The sequence below is a fragment of the Rattus norvegicus genome, chromosome 19 (genome assembly GCF_021556685.1).
Source record: "Rattus norvegicus strain SHRSP/BbbUtx chromosome 19, alternate assembly SHRSP_T2T, whole genome shotgun sequence".
Lineage (NCBI taxonomy): Eukaryota > Metazoa > Chordata > Mammalia > Rodentia > Muridae > Rattus > Rattus norvegicus.
In genome coordinates, this window is record NC_141552.1 from 14985452 (window position 1) to 15006474 (window position 21023).

Consider the following 21023-nt stretch of genomic DNA (forward strand, 5'->3'; position numbering starts at 1 on the left):
ACAGTAAGAACTCACAGGTGACCCCTTTTACTATTGAAACAGGGTCTTCCTATGGAGCCCAGAGTGGCTGTAGGATACTAATGCTCCTGCCTCACAGTGACTAGAATTCCAATCCACCCTCAAGAGCAGTTGATTCATCGATAGATCAGACTAAGGACATGTGAGGCTCCAGGGTGCTAGGATTACCAGGGTCCTAGTAAGTTTCTCCAGCCTAAGTTACAACCTGAGTCAGTGCTGCTATTTGGGACACCGCCTGATGCCCAGTGACATCACACCTTGGAACTCTTTGTCAAGCATAAGCTGTTATGGGAATGAAGTACCCACACAATAAAAACTGGTCTGGATACTCCTAGGTCAAGAATCCCCTGTTGGAAATGCCTTGGACCGCAAAATTTTAAATGCTAGATCCTTCTGGCTTTTAGAAGATTTATAAATACAAAAAAAGAAAGATGGGCATAGTAATTTAAGTCAGTGATCCTAGTCATGGGAAACTGAGTCAGGGTGATGGAAGACTGTAAGTTCCAGGGCAACCTGTGTTTCAAGAAAAAAAAAAAAAGGCATGGTGAAGATTCCACTCAAGTAGAAAACAAAAGGGTTTCACATGGGCCTTGCCATCTACTGGTCAGCACTCTCATCACCACAGCCACAGGGAGATACTGGGGAACATTTCCCACTGTCTCTCTTTGGGATGCAATCCACCCCATGATTCTATGTGAGGAATCCCCCAAAGGTTGCATCATGTGAGGGACCTAGAAAGTTCCAGGATTGGGAGAATTAAGAGTTTATAATTAGGGATGATCTACAGCTGTGGCAGAGCCTTTTCCCAGCACATGGCAGCCCTAGGTTTGTCCCCAACAGTAAAAATAAAATCCCCCAAAATAATTCAAATAAAATGTCCTGAAGCCTGCGCCCTGACCAGTCTCCTCAAAAGTGCGCAGGAACCTGGGTCCACATTTAGGACCCAGCACGGCCTCTGTGACCCGTGAGAAGGGATCTAATATGGGAATTAGTACAGTATGACTTATCCTTGTGGATACCTTTGGTGACAATAACCACCTGACCCCTGAAAACCCATCTACCTGGGGGGCTCAGCACTCATGTCACCCAAAAAGCCCAGATCCTAGGGCCAGCATGGGCAGGTGGTGAAGAAAGTTTGTCTCTCGTGAACATCAGTTGCTGCTCCTGACCTGACTCTATCCTCAGGAGACAATGTCACCCCAGAAAGTGTGGGTGTCAATGGCTCTTCCCAGGCCAAGACTGGGATACTGCTTAAGTTCCACAATGCACAGCAGTGCTCACTCTAGAGCTAAATGTTCTACAGCTGAAAGGGGTGGGTGCTCTGCTGGCCACGCCCCTCCCCTGCAGTATTTAGTGCACTCAGAGTGGTGCTTCAGATGTGAGGGACTTCTTGAGGCTACTCCCATGGAGAATGGCAGATTCATCAGAACGGGGCACAGGGTGAGTTCAGAGCACAGCTGGGAGGAATTTAGGGATGCCAAGCCATGACTAAGACCAGATCCTGGGCTGACAGGCAGTTGAGCTGGAGAACTGGCATCCAAAGTGTGACTGCCTGAATTCCTCTTAGACCAAAAGCCCTGGATCTGAGCTACTTTGGTGCGTGCTCCTAAGTGGGGTCCCAGACACAGCTCAGAATTGGGGCTGTGCATGGACTTTGGTGCTGGCAGCAGGTGGCTTAGCCATAAAGTGCCGAGCTTTCCCATCTGTGCCCACTCAAACTCCTCTGTTTCATTTTAGGTGTGTTTGGTATAGTTTTGAGACAGGGTATCTTGTAGCAGCCCAACTCGCTTTGAGCAACAATGTAACAGAAAAATAACCTTGAATTCAAGATCCTCCAACCCCTCTGTCCCAAGTCCTGGAATTAAGACCTCCAGCTGTGACCATTTTACTGCAGCATAGGATCCATCTGTGTTAGAGTGAGCTTTGGAAATACTGGAGCTCCGACTGTTCCTTAGAATTCAGGTTTCCTTAATTCTTAGCAGGAGTTTTGTGATGATGGGGATGACAGAGTCAGGAGTTACACTGGGAGAGGTAACAGTCCTGGCAGCCCTGAGTGCTCAGTGAAAGTCAAGACAGAAGCCTGCTGATTAGCACCTGAGTGAAAGTGGGAGGATTCAGAGTTCAAGAACAGACTCAGTTACATTCCTAAGACCATATTGCAACATTTTTGTTTCATTTTTGGCTTGTTTTCTTTGAGACAAGGTGTTAATTTATAGCCCTGGCTGTCCTGGAACTCACAATGCCTCTGCCTCCCAACGGACGGAATTAAAGGCATGTGCCAACATGCACTGCCACTAATTAATTTTTAATTAAACATGCTGGCACAATCCAGTAATCCCAGTGCTTAAGAGGCCGAGGCAGGCAGATATCTGGCTTCCTGACAAGTCTGATCTACAGAGAGCATGTCAGAATAGCCAGGGCCAAACAGAGAAACCCTGTCTCAAAAAACAAACAACAAAATGAATTTGTTTTAAAGAAGAGAGGAACGATTTAACAGAGAATTAGAGGCCAAGATCCAAATGATATTGGGTAGTACAGAGCCTAGCTTCTTAGATGAAACTGGACACTATGGGGTTAGGGTGGGGATTCTCATCTTGGACTGGGAGACAGAGGGTGACTTCAGGCATGGAAGGTTCAGTCAGTCATTAGTCAGGATTCTCAATCAAGAGGGTGTTGTAAGTTCCAAAATGTGTGAGCAGTGTTCTGCATGAGAGTAGAAGAACCCGCCTACCTATACAAAACAGCCAGTGAAGAGTAATCACAAGCATACATCTGGAGGTCCACAAGAGGTTAACGTCCACCTTAGTGTGGATTCTTCAGAGCACAGGTGGAGAGGAGTAGAAGAGCTGATGGTGGCTGAGGCAGGAGAGGAGTTCAGGTGTGAATTTGAGCCAGTAAAGGAGCTTGTAGGTTGGGCAGAGCAATGAGAGGTCTAACAGCATAGCTGTTGAGATCCTTCAGATTAATTTGTCTTAAGAGCCTCATGCCATAGCCAAGGACAGGAGTAGATCTGACTATTGGGTGGCTGGGCTCATATAGCCCAACAGGTTTGTCCTTGCATCTGTGGGATTCCAAGTCTCTCCCTTTAGACACAGCCATAAAGAAGGTGTAGCAGTGAAGGTGCAGATGGCTTTGCAATGCTTGGCTTATGGTGTTGAGTACTTCATGCTCCACAGAGCTAGGAAATGTCCTAGAAGCCAGGGAGGCTGAGCATGAGGAAGACAGGTCTCTGGGAGAGAGAAATGATAACCAAAGTCACTAAGAACTTCCTGAATCACAGTGTCTGTTAACCATATATTTTATTTACTTATTTTTATGGGCCTGAGTGCTTCACCTAATAAATGCTTGTGCACCATGTGGTATGTGTGGTGCCCGTGAAGTCCAGACTGATTCCCTAGAATTGCAATTACAGGTTAATAGGAGCCACCATGTGGACACTGGGAACTGAACCTTGGTCTTCTGCTCTTAGCCACTAAACCAACCATCTCTTCAGCACCACCCCCCAATTGTATAGTCATTAAGATTTAACCATTTGGCCTTCAGTATTTGAATTAATACAGATGTGACAAGAGTTATAGTTAACATGGTGGTTCAGGTATAGACAGGCAGGCATCTCATTGTATACAAAATATGAATCCTTCCTTCCTTCCTTTCTTTCTATCTATCTTTCTTTCTTTCTTTCTTCCTTCCTTCCTTCCTTTCTTTCTTTCTTTCTTTCTTTCTTTCTTTCTTTCTTTCTTTCTTTCTCTTTTTGATTTACTCTTGGAGACAGTGTTGTTTTTTGTGTAGCTGACCTGGAATTAGCTCTGTAGAGGAAGCTGGCCTGGAATTCAGAAATCTGTCTGCCTCTGCCTCCCAAGTGTTAGGATCAAAGGCCTGTGCCACACCACCACACATCCTTCTGTTTAAAGGAAAAATGTAGTCTTACAGGTCAGCATGAGTTTAGCCCCGGTATAGACATTTTCCTAGGCCTTAGGAGCTGTAGAGTTCATGAAGGATTTGCTGCCTTCCCCTTTAGCCTGGCTAACTATGAGAGCTGCACACCCATGGGTGTTTGCTTCACAAGAGTCTGGAGGATGAGGGTCACAGGCTGAGGTAACTGTGTAGAGCAAAGATGCTTGGTGAAGGTCAAGTGGGTAAAATGCTGAAATGCTGAGAGAAGAGGCCTATGGTAGGCGCCTCCTACACCTGAGACTTCCAACCCCGAAAAGCAGGGGGTAGAGAGTGAGGATGCACAGTGCACACAGGTCAGGAAAAAGCCATGTTCCTGAAGCCTCCATGAGTGGTGGACAGGCTCTAGGGCACCATGAGGGACCTCAGGAGCTTCTGACTTTGTAGAATTACAGGGTTATATGTTTCACATGCCCATGATTTGCCCCCTGCAGCAGGGAGAAGCCAACACCAGAAACCTCCAGCTCCCAGCCCTGCTTTTGCCATGTAGGTTTATCCAGAAAGAGGTTGGAAGTCCCTGGACCTGGAGTCTCAGTTGGTTGTGAGCCACCTGACCCGGGTGCTGGAGACTGAACCCAAGTCTTCTGCAAGAGCAGCAAAGACCTGTGCGCTGCCTGGCCCAGCCAGGGCTGTGAAATGGGATTTATTTTCATGCTGAACAAGCCCAACAACAGTTTAGGTCCCTAGAAGCCACGTAAACCTGGATGCAGTAGTGTCTGTCATCCTGCCCTTCCTACTGGGAAATATGAACCTAAAGTGGACAGTCTCTAGGATTAGGGGGAATGGCTAGCCTAGCAATCACAGCCATGGATGAGAGGTAGGTGAGGACCTGTGCTCAGTTTGTCTCTGACCTTTACACAGGCACACACACACCTGTACTCACAGAAACGCCATACAGACATAGGTGAAAAAGGAAATAAAAACAAACAACATTGAAAATACAGTATACTGGGGCTGGAGGGATGGCTCAGTGGTTAAGACCACTGACTGCTCTTCCAGAGGATCTGAGTTCAATCCCCAGCAACCACACATTGTGTCTCATAACCATTTCTACTCTCATATACTACCCTTTACTGTTGTGTCTGAAAACAGGGACAGCGTACTCAGATGGACAAAATAATTAGTTTTTTAAAATCCTTTTCTTAAAAAAAAAAAACTCTTCTGTGACACATGATCATTGTGTGATTCCAAATGTCGCTAAGTCAGTAAAGTCCTATTGCTACATGGTGCACCAGTTGTGTCAGCCTTGGTAGTAGAATGACACAGTTGAAAATTTGCTGGTCACAGTGACCAGGCAGCCTAGAAAGCTAACCATGTGCAGAGAAGGCTGTGCTGTGTCCTAGTCCTCTACCCACACTGCCCCTCATCCCTACGAACATAGCACAAAGAACAGATGAGGAATGTTCCAGGATTCTTTCCTCTTTGATTGCCTTACTAACCTAGCCCTGTGCTACATGTAACCTTGTCACATCCTCTGTCCCATCCCTAAGCCCTCATACCTGTCAGATAAGACAGGGATCTTGCTTTGGGGGGAAGCTCTGGTCCCTCTCTGTCCTAACAGGCTCTGAGCCATCGCTGAAAGAGAGTCCTCTGAGGACTGAGGGACATCCATAGCCAGTGCTCTGACTTCCAGGAAGGTTTGAGGAAGGTGGTCCTCTTCTTGTGGTGCCTCTAGTAGGAGCAGCCCACACTTGGGCCCAGCTCCCACTGTCAGAAAAAGGAGGGTGGCTCTGGTCTTTGCACAGCTCTCTAGCTGAATGAACAGTGCATCTCTCCTCTCTCTCTTGCAGGAAGTCTCCAGTCTCTGGTGCAGGTGCTGTTCCCAAGACAAAGGAAAGGAAAGTGCTAAGTGAGGGTTCCCGGGATCCTTTAAAACATTATCTGCATTGTCTTCATTAATGTTTCTGTTTAATTTTTTATTCCATGTGTATTGATCTCCTTGTAGGGGTGTGCATGCCAAAGCATGAGTGTTGAAGGTGGAGGAAAAGCCATGGGAGTCACTTTATCCTACTGTGCGGGGTCCCAGGCTCTGAACTGGGTCATTGAGCTTGTTTACAAAGAGCTTTCATGCTGAATTTCTTGCTGACTCTGATTTCAGGGAGAGCATCTCATACAGCCCAGACTGGCCAGTAAACTACTGATCATCCTACCTCAAGCATTACCATCTAGTTCATGAAAGGTTGAGTTATTGACATGAGGAACTGGGGATGGGCAGAGGTGCATGACTGAGGCTATCTCTGCTCAGTGGCATGCCTTTGGGGACAGATAGTTTTCATCACTGAGGTGTCATTTGAGTGCAGTGCTCCTCTGGAGAGAAGGAGTCTCTTTTGCCAGGGCATCAGGCTCTCCAGACAGGACTTGAAGGTGGAGGTCTGGAGGCCAGGCCTGCATTCCTCTTCAGAAGCTGCATTTACCACTCTGGACAGTGCTATAGCACAGGGTCACATATCCAGTTCCACACTGAGACCTGCTGAGTCACATGCAGTTTGTGCTGAGAAGCAAACTGGGGTCTCCTGCAAGGGCAGTGTGTGCCTCTCAACCACTTACTCATGCTTTCCTTAATTGTACACTCGAAGTGGGGCGGGCATGACACATGTGGGGGTCAAACACAAATCAAGGGAGTTTTTTTCTCTTTTTGTATCAGAGAGGGCCTAAGGATCAAACTCAAGCCCTCAGGATTGACAGTGATGCCTGGACCTGGTGAGTTCAGGGTAGGGGATGAGGGTTTAGTCCTAGGGATGGAGCCCGGGACCTCACATACGCTAGGCAAGTGCCTAATCACTGAGCTACATCCCCAGCAGATGTTGGTTGCAAGAGAACTTGGGCCCTCACCATGCCAAAGGAGCACTCTATCACTAAGTGGCCCCAGCCTGGTAGTCTTGTTTGTAACCTCTGCTGTGTTTGCATGCTGCCTGAGCTTATTAATATAGCCACATCCTCAGGGTGACAAAAACTTCATGGAGACTCCCACTGTCAGATACCTGAAGACAGGTTTCAAAGAGAACAGGTAACCAGTGCAGAAGTCTCAGAGTGTTCGTGTGAAGTACATGGAATATAAGTCCCAGATGACAGAATGCTCAGAACACTGGTGTCCCCACTCTTGGAAGTAACCAGGGCCACAGATCCCAGTCTTTCATCACACCTGAAGACCCCTAGCTGGCATGGTGGCACATACTTCTCATCCCAGCACTTGGGAGGCTTAGTCAGGAGAATCTCCTGAGAACAGGAGTAGGAGGACAGCCTGGCCAACCCATCAGGTGTTACCTGCAGGTCTAGTTCCAGACATAATCCTAGCATGCAGTCATCCCCGGCCATGCAGGGAAAGCATCATGGCACACCAGGAAGCCAGTGAGGCCCATGTTGCTTGACTGGGCAGCTACTTGTTAGCCATAAGGACTAGGGCTCAGAGTGCCCAGAGGCTGTGAGACTGAGGGTTTCAGGGACCCAGCAGCAGGCCAGATGGTCTCAGCCTGGACTCGATACTGAAGAAGGAAGGAGCCCTGAGTCCTGGGCCAAAGCTGTTAGTAGCCCCATGACCTGGGCTGCTGGTGGCTGCTGGGGTCAGGAGCAGTGTCTTGGTGGGTCCTGCTGTGGTGAGAGAGAGCAGCAGAACTTCTGGAGGACAGAGAGGGAGCAAAATAGAACAGGAATCCAGTGTAGAGATCTTAGAGTGTTTGTGTGAAGCAGAGCTAGGAAGTGGGTTGCAGGGGCAGGGGAGCAGCAGGCTGTTCCTGTAGAGATGAGTCCAGCAGCATGGGGTGGGAGAGTATCTCAGGGGAGTGGCTCCTGTCCTTCCAGGACAGTCTCCATCAGAGACTGAAGGGCTGGGCCTGAGAGGCTAGGGGAATTAGGGATGAGGGAGAGACTGGAGAGATGTGGGAAACGGATGCACCTAGGAGTGAAGCAGGGCCCCCAATGTGGGATGGCTGAGGCCCAACAGAGTTGGATGTTGCTGATCCTACATTAGGCCAGGCCAGAGGGCCCAAGCTCCAGCAGCCAGAAAGGAAGCCAAAGTGTCTGAGGAGGCCTGCATCAGATTGCTGCATCTCATGAGGGTCCCACCAGTGGCCAAGGCAGGATTTGTTGAAAGCAAGGTTGTGTGTATAATTGTTCTCACCTCAGAAGGGAATAGGTGGCCATGGCTCTCACAGGTACTGAGGGTGCAGGGACAGGAGACCTATGGACTGACCTTACTGCCACAGGGCGGCTGAAGGCTCTTGCTGCCTTCAGTTAGTTGTTATATTAACCTGGTAGCTTCATTGCTTGAGAAGCTTGGGTGGATGAGGTGTAGCAGATCAAGGTCCAGCTGTGAGGAGGGATCCAGAGTGTTCCATGGTTGGCAAACAGGTTCTGAGATCTGGCCTGTGCACTCAGGCCAGTGTAACTGTTTGTCTTAGCTGCAGGCTCAAGAGGGTTGAACTGTCCCAGGATCAAACACCACATGTGCCCTGTGTTTTCCAAGCTTTCTCATGGTTGCAAGCGCTGGGCGATCTCACATGGACTTTTCCATCATTCCCTGAGCTCTAGGTGACTCGGATGGATCATGGAGATATCTCTAAGCCTATGCCAGCACAGCAGTGACATCATGGCAGTGTCCTCTAGGGTTCCAGGACTGGATTTTTTTTCTCTCTGCTGAAATAAGGAATAAGACATCCTATAAAACAAGGCCAAGTTTTCCTAGAGTTGAAGCCCAGAACACACAAGACTCCCCCAGAGATGGGCCCATCCAAGAAGGTGTGGGATGTTTTGTGGCTTAGGTTGTTTCACGGTGAGTGAGAAGTGTCTAAGACGCACACATGTAGCTGCTTGGGAGCTGGGGACGTCATGGGACCCCCTAGATCTGATTCTGCAGATGACTGTGAACATCCATGTGCTGGGATCTGAACTCTGGTCCTCAATCACTGAGCCATCCCACTGGCCACTGGCTGTCCCTTCCTAGAATGTTTCTGTATTTCCTCCTACTTGATGCCTTGATGCTGGCTCCTAGCCCAATGGCCTTATATACAAGATGAATTCTATAAATGTCTTATAAACACTAAGTATCCTGTGAAGGGTACTAATGCCCTGTTCATAACAGGAAGGCTGAGGAATCCAGTCTGCAACAAAGAGAAGGCTGGGTGCTTTTCCTGTCATTCAGCATGAAGGGCCAGTCATGTTTTCATTGTAGCGTCCTGGTTATGCTATGGGTCTTCCTGGTGCAGCAGTCCTGTTCTGTGACAAACGATGTGTCTCCTGCAGGAGGAAGAGTGGTCGAGTCACAGTACCTGCAATATGACAAGAAAACGAAAAAGGTGATGAAGTCCTTGACTCCCAGAACCACAGGAAGTGGGTTAGGTGGAGGGCAAGTAGGGAGACAGCTGAATCCTGAAGGAAACTGTTGGGACCTTTGCCAGGTGCCTCTGTGACATCCAGACTTGGACACAGGGATGAGTCTGGGTAGTCTAACATCAGCATATATCAGTCTCCATGGTCTACGGCCCCTGCACCTCCTCACTGCTGCTCTGGCTTTGGAGACCTCAATTTTGCCAAGCCTTTTCTTCAGGACCATCCCCTGAATCATCCAGGTGGCTCCTAAGAGACAGGCAGTGACAGCAGACATTTGGTATGGATCACAGGCGAAATTGTCATGGGGCTTTGTGCCATCCTACCCAGAATGCTGTGAAAGGCCCCACTTTGGTGGTGTTCACTTCTGGAATGCCCTGTGTGATAGTTTCAGCTGTGAATAACAAGGCTAGCAGTTTCTACTGCTGCCCACACAGGCCTTCAGCACCCTGAAAGCTGCAGTGCTCACCTAGAAGGGAAGCACATTCAGGACAGGGAGAGCCCTGAGGAGCTCAGTCAACTTCCTGGTCATCCCTGCAGAGACACCTCACCCCTGCAGTGTGGTCATCCCCGCAGTGACACCTCACCCCTGCAGTGTGTGGTCATCCCCGCAGTGACTCCTCACGCCTGCAGTGTGTGGTCATCCCTGCAGTGACAACTCACCCCTGCAGTGTGTGGTCATCCCCGCAGTGACTCCTCACCCCTGCAGTGTGTGGTCATCCCTGCAGTGATGCCTCACCCCTGCAGTGTGTGGTCATCCCTGCAGTGACACCTCACCCCTGCAGTGTGTGGTCATCCGCGCAGTGACAACTCACCCCTGCAGTGTGTGGTCATCCCTGCAGTGACTCCTCACCCCTGCAGTGTGTGGTCATCCCTGCAGTGACGCCTCACCCCTGCAGTGTGTGGTCATCCCTGCAGTGACTCCTCACCCCTGCAGTGTGTGGTCATCCCTGCAGTGACTCCTCACCCCTGCAGTGTGTGGTCATTCCTGCAGTGATGCCTCACCCCTGCAGTGTGTGGTCATCCGCGCAGTGACACCTCACCCCTGCAGTGTGTGGTCATTCCTGCAGTGACTCCTCACCCCTGCACTGTGTGGTCATCCCTGCAGTGATGCCTCACCCCTGCAGTGCAGACCTTTGGACCTGTGGCCTTCAGGTTCCGGATTATCTGTTAAACTCAGTTCATAATCAGAATGTTTTGTGTTCAGCCTCTGCCTGGACTGTACTCCAAGAAGAGTTCAAGGGTTTCTGTGGCAACATCTAGCGATCAAGCCTTAGCAAAAGGATTCCCACATCACCCTGCAGGCAGATTCCCATAGTCATCCCTAGTCCATTTAAGCTGCTGCTGAAGATGCCTTGAAGGCATAGCCACATCGACCCTGTGTGTTCAGAGGTGATGTTTTCATTCAGGAACCTGATGCTGAGTCTTCTCCTAACCCAGCAGGCGGTCCCTGCATCAGGCTGGAGTCTTGAGTTTCTGTGTTGTCCTGATAACACCTGCTGTGTTCTCCTGGGGCAGAATGGATCTCAGAAGGTCTGGGCCAGTCTCACTGGTTGAGGATTCCTGCAAGGCCTCATCTCCAATTCCTGAGGGAAGGTGTAGGTTAGGAGAACGCCTGGATTTGAAATTCAGTGTTTTCAGATTTCAGGATTGGATGAGGGGAACTCAGCGTGTGCATGTATCCATGTGTCTGTATGCATGCACATGCAGGCCAGGGATGGACACCAGCAACCTTCCTCAGTCACCCTATGCCTCTCACACAAAGGAGCTCTCACACAGAAGCTGTGGCTCACAGATGAGGTTGCTCAGGCTTAGAGTCCCAGAGATTCTTCTGCTGTGATTCAAAACTTTGAGAAAGAGAAAGAGAGAGAGAGAGAGAGAGAGAGAGAGAGAGAGAGAGAGAGAGAGACTGTGAGAGAGAGAGAGACAGACAGAGACAGAGAGAGAGACAGAGAGAGAGAGAGAGAGAGAGGGAGAGAGAGAGATTCTACCAGCTTGTACAACCATGCATGCACATATGGATGCCAGAGGGAAATATCCTGTATCTTCCTTTTCGAACAGGGTCCTAATCAACTATCAGGTCTCTATATCTTAATATCTAGCAGGGGTCCCAGCGTGAGCATAGCCAGGGCATACACATGCTTGGCTGTCAGGCAGGCAAGAGGCAGAGATCTTGTTCTATTTTTCATGGTTAATGCTCTTAGTGCCCTTGAGGGCCTGGCGGACACCTGCCTGGAGACGGCTGGATCTGATGCTGGCCTAGACAGCCAGGGCTATTGATGATGGATGTCCAAAGTGGCCCTCATTCTTGGCAAACTTCTCTCATCTAGTCTAAATGTGCTTGGGTGTTTAATGCAAGGACTGGGTTGTAGTTTTCCTCTTCCATCCTGCTGCCTCCTTGTTTTCTTCAGTGGGTCACCTGCCCTAGTGAGGAAAGAGAAGTGTGTGAACCACAGCACCACCTGCCCATGCTTCTGCTTGCTGGTCTGTGGTATCTGTTGATGGAGAACCGTTCCTGTGGCGGTCAGTCCTGTTGCTGTTTGTGAGTTTTGAGGATTTACGTCAGTGTAGTAATGTGCACAGTCATCCTGGGAAACCCCACAGGAAGTTGGTCCCCAGGTTTCAGCACACAGAAGCACAGGCCAGAAGAGATGCCCAGGTGTTGAAGGAGGTCCTGTAGATGTGCTGTTAGTTTCCTGTGCCTGATGCATGATTGTCCCTTGCTTAATAAAATGTATACACAAAACTCTTTAAGTGTCCCACTGACCTCTGAGAAAGAACATCAAAGGGAAGATGGCTTTGAACTCTTAACTCCCTGTTCCTGTCCTCATAACAGGTTTCTGTAGCAGCCAAAGGAGAGAAGCCACCTGAGGGAAGGAAGTCCAAGACAGTGCCTAGGAGCAGAAGTAGGGTCTGGCTGTAGAGGGGACAAGTGGCTGGGTATAGGGACTCTAGGATCAGAAAAGAGGCTGCCTGGCATCTCCCACAGCAACGAAGACAGTCACGCATAGTCATGCTCAAAGGCCAGTCTGATCCAGACTGTCCCTCATTTCCCAGGCGATTATAGATTGTGTCAGGTAGCAGTTGAAAACTGGCCATCAGGGCATGATTCAAGTGTTTATTAAGGTATCATGGCATCAAGAGTATATGAGGACATAGCCATATGTACACAGAACGACATGCAGATGCAGAGAGCAGGGAGGGAATAGCCAGGAGCTCCTGCTTGCTGCTGCCTTAGGGGTTCTACAGAAATCCCAGTGGCACTTGGGAAGTGGAGGCAATATCAATTAGGGATTGTGGCCACATGGGGAGATTGAGACCAGCCATGTGCTGTGGCATCAGAACACTGACCAGCGATGACAAAATGGAACATAAAATACTGGTTGCTCAGCTTTGATACTGCTGACTGCTGATGTGGCCAGGGGCCATCCGGTTCACCAAAGGCTCAGCCACCAGTTGTCTCTCCACTCACCAAATGTCAAAGAGTGGCCCAGCTCCACAACCAAATGTGTGCCCACATTGCAATGGCTCCGGTACTGTTTCACCTCAGCTGCAGAGATCTCAGGATCCATGAGTGTCCAGCACACACACACCCGAAAGAGACAGTCTTAGGGGTCGTAGGCAGAACTGAGGGTGGTAAGCCTCTGCCTCACGGCTCAACGGCCCTGACCTTGGCATTGTTTGGGCACAAGAGAGCAAAGTGATGGGGACAGACAACCTGCAGTCTACCACGCTGGAAGGGCATGACTAACACTGATTGATCTCATCCATGTGACTACTGAAGCTTTTCCTGCTCTCTGTAGTGGTGACCTTACAGAAACCATGCACACCCGGTTTAGACTGTATTAAAGTAGCACACCATTTCAGGGTTCCCTGCAAGGTACCATGGGACAGTAGTAGCATGAGTCTTCATGTATCTCGACAGTTTTCACTAGCGACCAAACACACACACACACACACACACACACACACACACCCTTTACTGACATGGTGCACATTCTTTGCACACAGAAGAAAGTGAGTAGTACTGAAAACACACCAATCATGGAATTGATGGAGGGAGTTGTGGGGAAGCTGGGGCTTAGAGTTACTTAAAGGCCCTATGCAGGCTCTCCTTTTGTTGGAGGAGAAACTTCAAGTGCAATGTGGTTCTTTATTTTCTTTCTCTAAAGCACAGAGGGCTAGGGTGGATCACAGGGCTTTGAGCATGTTCGGCAAGTACAGTCACAGTGAATTAAATAATAGGGCTGGAACCCTATTAATCTTCTACAGAATTACAGAGCTGCCTGGATGAAGACTCTCAGCTGAAAAGGTGGACATCTCAAGACAGGCACTGGACAATGGCTGACAGACTTGACTGAAGACTGGAAATGTTTTGGTATCTCATAGGAAAAGAAGGCCCCTCCCACTACACTGTACTCTAAGGACAGTTTATTCAGGTTAGGATGACATGAACTATTGTCTTAGGTCACAGATGTCAGCACAAAGTATCCAAGGTATTGTATGCCAATGGTAGCATCAACAGAACAAAGCACACAGTGTCATGAAGACATAAATTATGAGTTTGTGTAGCAAGACCCAGGCCTCTTCCAGGTTCTTAGATAGTAACTGAGAACCTCAAATATGGTGGTGATGTGATAGTGTGGGGTGAATCTAGTTACAACTAGTTTGTATTGTGACACAGATGACACTTTTTGTGTCATGGTCAGCTTTTAATGAATGACTAGACCTAAGCATGAGAGTAACCAAATACTACATTGCTTCTCTAGCTGCTGAGCTTTTAAAAGCCCTGGGGTGACAGCAAGCTTTTGTGGACATACTGCATTGGTCCTTCTGTACTTTAACTCTCTGAGTCACCTCCACTCTCAGCAAGTTAGATCAATTCCACAAATTGGAAATCAGTCACCTGGAAAAAATACATTCTCAATACGATCCCAGATTGGCCATGGAAAAAGGGTAGCTTGAACTGTCCCACCTAGGTTGGGCTTGCACAGGCCTGCTCTCCAAAAGAAACCTGTGTTCACAGCTGCAAGCTACACTCACTATGGATGCTCTGGAGGTTCCTTCCTAAACTGCTTAGATTAAAATAATTTTCTTGCTAACAATCAAAAAACTGATTATGCCAATCTGGCCTACAAGAAGCTAGTTTCTATTCTGTATTTTATCAGATGTGCAGAATACATATGGTCATCACTGATAATAGGTGAAAGATCTGCTCTAATATGAAAACTAAGTGATGCTGGAGGATGATCCTGACACACAATGAGCAGTGGGAACACCAGAGCTCTGTAGGGATGCCTGACAACCTAACACGTTGAGCACGCACGCCTCAGTAAGTTCCCTGTGAACACACATCTCCTGAGATCTCTCTATTTAATTGGAGGTGATCCTGTCCACCTAATACAGCACCTCATGTGGAATAACAAAAGCCACCTGCAGGAGCTGTGGTGATGACTCACAGGGTAGAGCATCTGCTGCTCTCTCAGAAGAACCACATGGACCCTAACAATTGGGTAAAGTGTGTCAGTGATTACATCATAAAGTGTGTGTCCGAGACACAGCCACATTATCCACACAAAAGACACTGTCACACTGGGTACACCTTGGTGACTTTGAATTCACTTATTAGCCCAGGCTCCATGGAACATGCAGAGATCCATCTGTAGCTGTAAGTTCTAGGTCCACAGGAAGGGACAGAACCCTTGAGTAAGAAAGATAGTCTTTAGAGTCAAGACATAGAATTCAATTTTTATTCATAACAAATACATTTTTACAACAAAACAGGATTAAAATGAATAAAAATATTTAAAAATATTTGAAAGTAAAAATAGTAACAAGAACATATAAATATGAAACAACAAAAAGAAAACTTCAATTAAAATCATAACAAAAATATTTCTAAACAGCATATTCTTAACGAACATTTAGAAGCACAGACGTATTGCTGTTTCTCCTCTAGCACAAATAATGAAAGGCGGTCCCCCAAGTTGTCTCTCAAGTGCTGTTTTCTGAAGAAGAAAGTGAGTAAGACCTCAATCAGTCAGGATGGCTTAATGGTATATAAATTTAGGGTCTCTAATAAATGACAAATTAACGCAGAGGATGAATACTCATCCAAAAAAATGTTGTTACCATTCAGGATGTTGGTCATCAGGGACTCCTGAGAAAGCAACTTATTCTTCAGGAAGCTCTCTTACTGGGGTGTGTCCAATTCCAGCTCTCTTGCACTTTCTGAGACCTGGGAGAGGAAGGCAGTTTTTCAGACACTGATTTGGTCGGGAAATGCAAGCCAGCTGTCAGAATGCTGCCTTCTACCACCTCAGTTCTATTGGACAGTCGACATGGACCTTTTAACTGATATCATTGTTGCTAACTCTGTGGGCAGGGCAAAATCTCCAGCAAGCCTCACAGTAATGTGGGCTGCCAATCTGGGACCCAGACTTATACCAGTGCAAACCAAGAACAGGGCAACGGGAAGAGACCTCATCGGGTTGCAGGAAGAAAGGAGATGTCCATATGTCACCAAGGTTAAAGCCAATGACAAGTACTAATTTGACATTTGCACTTGGTTCTTATCCCAAAGGTGCTTCCTACACAAGAGGTCACATGACCACAGAGTGTCAATTGTTCAAGAACCAAGAAATTGTTCAAAACTCTACATAGGATCCAATCTATCACATGGATATGCAATTTTAGATATGTTATTCATCTGTCACCATTTCTAGACTGCAGCTTCAAAAAGAGCAGCAAAATATGCTTGCACAATAATTCAGTTTCTGAAAAGTGGTTAACTTCCCAGAATACTTGTGCATAGGCAGAGCAATGAACAATTCCATTACATGAGGTGGTTGGCTGGTTGTGAGTGTAAATTAGAAAGGTGGTAAGAGAAGCAAAGATGTATCAAATTGGCAAATTTTATCAGATATTGTTAAGCTAACACATCTGCTCATCCCTACCTGATAATGCTGGTTCTGGCCGTTGATGGTCTTTATCTTTCTTGTTGCAGTCAACCAAATATTTCTGGTTCAGTGCACAATCAAGATGTACCTCCTTGCTCTCCTGCTTCAGGGGGACCAACTTCTTCCTACATGTGTTCTCCATCAGGAGCTGGCTAAGCAGGTTTCTGGAAATACAGTCTGCATAGTAAGATCATGCTGGCCCTTCCTCCCATTCCTACTCCCAAGTCCCACTAACTCTACCAGATCCCAGATACCCATGAAGACTTAATAAAATGCATCTTGATACATATAAGGCTGCTGCACAAACCATAAAGAGTTAATTCGGGGAAGAATAAATTGTTTGCTTGGCCTGACACCAATTAGTGTCCACACCTCTGAGAAAGAACATGGATCTACAACTATCCATGAAAGCCCAATGCATGGGGCCAACATAATTAGTAGTGGGCCAACACCCTCAAAGGAGGTCAGTAGAACCAAGAGAAGGTCATGCTAACCATGTGGTCCACGCACTGAATTTTATAAAACCTGGTGTGACACCATAGGTCCAGGTCAGCCTAATAACCTTCTGCTGACTTCAATCAGTACTGTTCTATCTAGAGCCTTCTGAAGATGCCTAGACAATCCTGGGATGAGTAACAGTCTTTTATGGAACTGAAAACTGAGTCCTAATGACCCTGGAACACTGATGGGTAAATAGCACAAGAGATAGAACCAGAGCTGAAGACCGTCCAATCCAGAACAAAGAAAGTCAGAAATGGCCATTCCACAAGTGATAGCCTTTCTGACCAGGACTTACCTAGAGAAGGTAATCTCCTTCTTCAGCTTATGGTTGTTCTCATGGACCTCACTGTTCTCCATCTCTAAGTTGTGCAGAATTGACATGACCGCCTCCTCCATTCTCTCCAGGTCTTCATAATATGGATTTGGCCTGAAGTGTGGCCTGGCCCCAAATGATAGAATACAATGAACATCGGCATTTAGGAATATATGAACTCAGGGTGGGTCCTATATTACTCCAGGCTGCTGCCTGGATCTTCCAGCACTCAGTCCCCTGCCTAGCAAGTACAGAGACTCACCATAAACTCACTGCAATTACAATCTTGCAAAGCCACCAGCTGTCAAGGGCTTTGCAAATGCACACTGGGAACTCACTCTCCCTGACTTTATCCCTGAATTCTTCATTCAGACCACAAGTTCTGCTTTTAAATAAGTGGAAGCAGATGAGTCCATTTTCAATCTCACTCCTGAGGAAGGGTAAGGTTCTGAATCTCCACTATATGGGAGGTGAGGTTTAGCACAGGGTGGTTAGGGAGGCACAGCTTTCTAGAACCCAAAACCTTAACAGGATAAGAAAAAGGTGACCTTGCAGACCCAGGAATGAAACAAGAGCATTTGGTGTGATTCATACCTGTTCTTCATGGATCTCTCTGTCAGAAACCTCAGGCGATCTCTCAGGTCATTTCTCTCCTCGGTAATGAGCTGCAGCTCTTTAATCAGCCTCTCCTTTTCCTTCATGGCCTGATTCTTGCTTAGGTCAGTGCCATGGGAAGATGCTTCTATCCCAGCGTCTGTAGGTAGAAGAACACAAGTGAACCTGCATGGGGAGAATGCATAGAGTGTACATAGACCACAGTGAGGCCTAAACAGGAGAACAAGCCTGGAACCCAGTGTCACTGCTAGGCGATTGGTCTATGCTTAACAGACCTCCTCAGGGGATCTCAGTTCTCGCACTACTCTATAGAGACCAAGAGATGTAAGCAGCCAGGTGTTCCCTATGCTGGACATCACGTGCTTACATGTACCACGGAGATGGCTTCTCCAGGATTATTATCAGCTGAACAGGGTACAGCTTGGTTTCAGGACCCTCACCCCTGTGGCTTCAGAACTCATGATAAATTCACCATCCACAAAACTTGAGTGATTGGAGACACTCAGATGTCCTACCCTGATACTCTAAAGCAACAACTTTGGATTTAAAACGCATTTCCAGGGAGGATATGTTCAACAGACTTATCAGTGTCCCTATGTGAAATACCAAATGCCCCAGAAGTGCGAATAGGTTACAGGCTGAATCTTGGTCTACACGTTCCAAATAGTTTTGGTATTGTAGAAAAATTTTTGTAACATACAACCTCTAATATATAAAGCAAACGATGACCCTGCCAGTTAGAAGAAATCGGAGAAGGTCTATGAACATAAGATTATTGCCTGAAGCACAATCTCTCCCTGTTACTACTGTCAGATACCCACTGTATTTAAAGAAGCAATGATAGTGAAATACATTGCTGCCCTGTCTAAACTCAGAAAAGGTGGACCCTCCATGACCACTGATGGTGTTATTATATCAATGTAACAGAGCAAATGAACTGAAAAGTAAAGACCAGAAGTTCACAGTATAATAGCATTGGCCTTACCATATCCTCCCAGTGGGGATGGGGAAACTAAAATTCTGAAATCCTTGACTTTAGGGAATTGTGATATTCGTGGAAATTCAATTCCTTTTCAGATGCTCCAGTTGCTGTGGCCCATTGCTAGAAAGGTCAGCTTAAGCCTGCAGCCACCCTGGCAGGAAGCTCAAAATACACTGCCCAGAACTTACTGAACATTCCCCAGAAGTGCTGTCTTTGTCCATCATTACTTTGAGATGAAAGGCCAGATTCCTTCACTCTAGTCTCTCCAGAATCGACGTTCCCCCTCCCAAAAAGCTTGCGAAGACGGGAAAACATGTCTTAGCTTGTAACCGCCAGACTCAGACTGAGAGAAGCTAGGGCACTGGTTGTCACTACAACACTGGTGACATCACAGAGGATGCCAGAACTCTCTAGGAGACAATAGAATGTCCAAGAAGGGACAGCAGATGTCATGGGGAGCAGACTTTGCCTCCCTGGTAATGTTCTCCCTGTACTGAGCATAAGCAGAGGTGCCCTTTCCAGGAGACTTTCCTGGGGCAGAGCCACTGAGCATCTCCTGCTTCCAAAGCCAAATTTTCCTCAAGGCTTGATTATAAAAAACCTTAGTAATTCCTATGCATCTAAATGAATGTTTCCTGTCAAATCTTGCCCAAAAAAATGTCTCACTAACTCAAATTGTCCACATTCACCAATGTAAGCCATTAAAATGTCGTGAGATTTCACACCAGTTTGAATATGCACTCAAAAGTTCTCCTGTCTCATTATGTACAGGTGCTTTATATCACATCAAGAAATAGTCTGCATGGTAGGTTACAACATGCGTGTGTATTAGGGGAACACTCATGAAGTCATGTGCTTAGCAATCGACAATTGCCAGAAAATTCCTTAGGAGAAAGAGTTGAAGTCTTTAAGGTGCTAGGAAAAGTGTGGAGCCCAGTTGCCAGAGGAAAATGCAATATTGGAGACTCCAGTGAAGGGAACCTCATGCTGCTTGTGGGGTTCTGCTCTTTGCACCATTGCCACCAAAGGAGCACTGCTCACAGGCCTGAGTAAGATATACCATGAGCTTTTATCGGAAAAATAAAATACACAAGAGATATAGAGGGTGGACAGAAACATCTAATATGAGGCTATAAACATCATTAAGTGGATAGAGCAAGGTCCCAGCACCTGTACACTGGGAAATGGCCGCCCCACCAAACACAAAAGCATCTATCATAGTAAAAAATGAATACTTTATAGAATGCACCCACTAACACTGATTGATCACATCCGTAGTTCAAATTTTGGGGGCAAATTCATGGCCTTAACTATCTTTGTCTCAACTTATATAGTAAAAAATAAGAAAGAACGAGAAAAGAAAAAGTCAAAACTAAAAGCTCAAGCTTCTCATATGAGGATTGCAGGAAGTGTTATATGGGAGTCAGTTCTGATTAGGCCATTTTAGATAGAACAGTGCATAGTGACCCTTAATGTGATGGGCCCTATATAAAGCTTTTTGCAATATTGGAATTTTAACAAACCTCATCCAGAACGTACGGAAGAGGCACCATGAGATCACCATGTGATCACCATTCCTTACTCTGTATCAGGTTATTTTTCTGCATCCTTGATTGTCAGGCATATAACAGCAACAATCTGAAATAGCTGGTAGACATGGAAAAACATGGCTAAAACTATAGTTGTGGGTTACACACCTCAACTGTGAAAGGCTAATGCTGTCTGCACTGTCCTTGGAGGCCACTCTTATAAGCCTATTTATTGCAAAGTGAAAGGAGGTTTATCTGAGCTCAAAGTGATCCTGGCCAGCCAGGTAGAGGGCAACATGTGATACTTGAGACCCTGTTTTAAACCAGCACAGAAATCCACACTTCATTCAAAGCATCATCTACGAATTCTCGATTATTTACCATTCTCTCCCTACCAGTCGTTCTGTTTGGAATGGTAGAAAACAACTGGAACTGATCTTTCTATTTTAAGGACCTTGATCTCTCTTTTTTTAGGTCCACATTAAGAGTGCATACAAATGGACATCACCATCTGAACATCTTAGTATTATCTACTCTGTATATATAGCATAATACTGTGCCTATGGAAATCTTAAGCTTCCTTGAATGTAGTTGCCCCATCAAGAAGTGTGAAGTTCTGAGTTCAAACCCCAGTGATGCTTTAAAGGGACTAGAAGGAAGCCATCAGAGATACTCCACTTCTTTGTCCTTAGATTAAATCAAGTTGACACAATGTGAACCTGGTGGGCTATTTAACCATGCATCTTTCTCCCAACCCCTCTTTTCTGAGTTCAGTCCATGGCAGAATTCATCCCCCACCATCCTAGATATTTCTTTGTATATCTCTACAAGAG

The 21023-nt window shown here is 46.8% G+C and overlaps 3 protein-coding genes across 7 annotated transcripts in view; 1 reads left to right on the forward strand and 2 right to left on the reverse strand.

Annotated features, from left to right (window-relative positions):
* Nucleotides 1-21023, reverse strand: part of LOC147998836 (uncharacterized) — a 924038-nt gene that overhangs the window by 136637 nt on the left and 766378 nt on the right. The gene's annotated exons all lie outside the window — the stretch shown is intronic.
* Nucleotides 1-21023, forward strand: part of LOC147998838 (disks large homolog 5-like) — a 260765-nt gene that overhangs the window by 68747 nt on the left and 170995 nt on the right. The gene's annotated exons all lie outside the window — the stretch shown is intronic.
* Nucleotides 15023-19006, reverse strand: LOC134483173 (uncharacterized). 2 transcript variants are annotated; one of them, XM_087595529.1, is made up of 6 exons: nt 18850-19006; nt 17659-17818; nt 17047-17158; nt 16248-16414; nt 15424-15529; nt 15023-15299 (listed from the first exon to the last, which is right to left on the reverse strand). In XM_087595529.1, exons 3-5 carry the CDS (start codon nt 17145-17147, stop codon nt 15465-15467), a joined length of 333 nt encoding a protein of 110 aa, XP_087451655.1. In that variant the 5' UTR covers nt 17148-17158; nt 17659-17818; nt 18850-19006; the 3' UTR covers nt 15023-15299; nt 15424-15464. The 2 variants fall into 2 exon arrangements, with proteins under 2 accessions (XP_087451655.1, XP_087451654.1); XM_087595528.1 differs by having other exon boundaries at nt 17047-17190.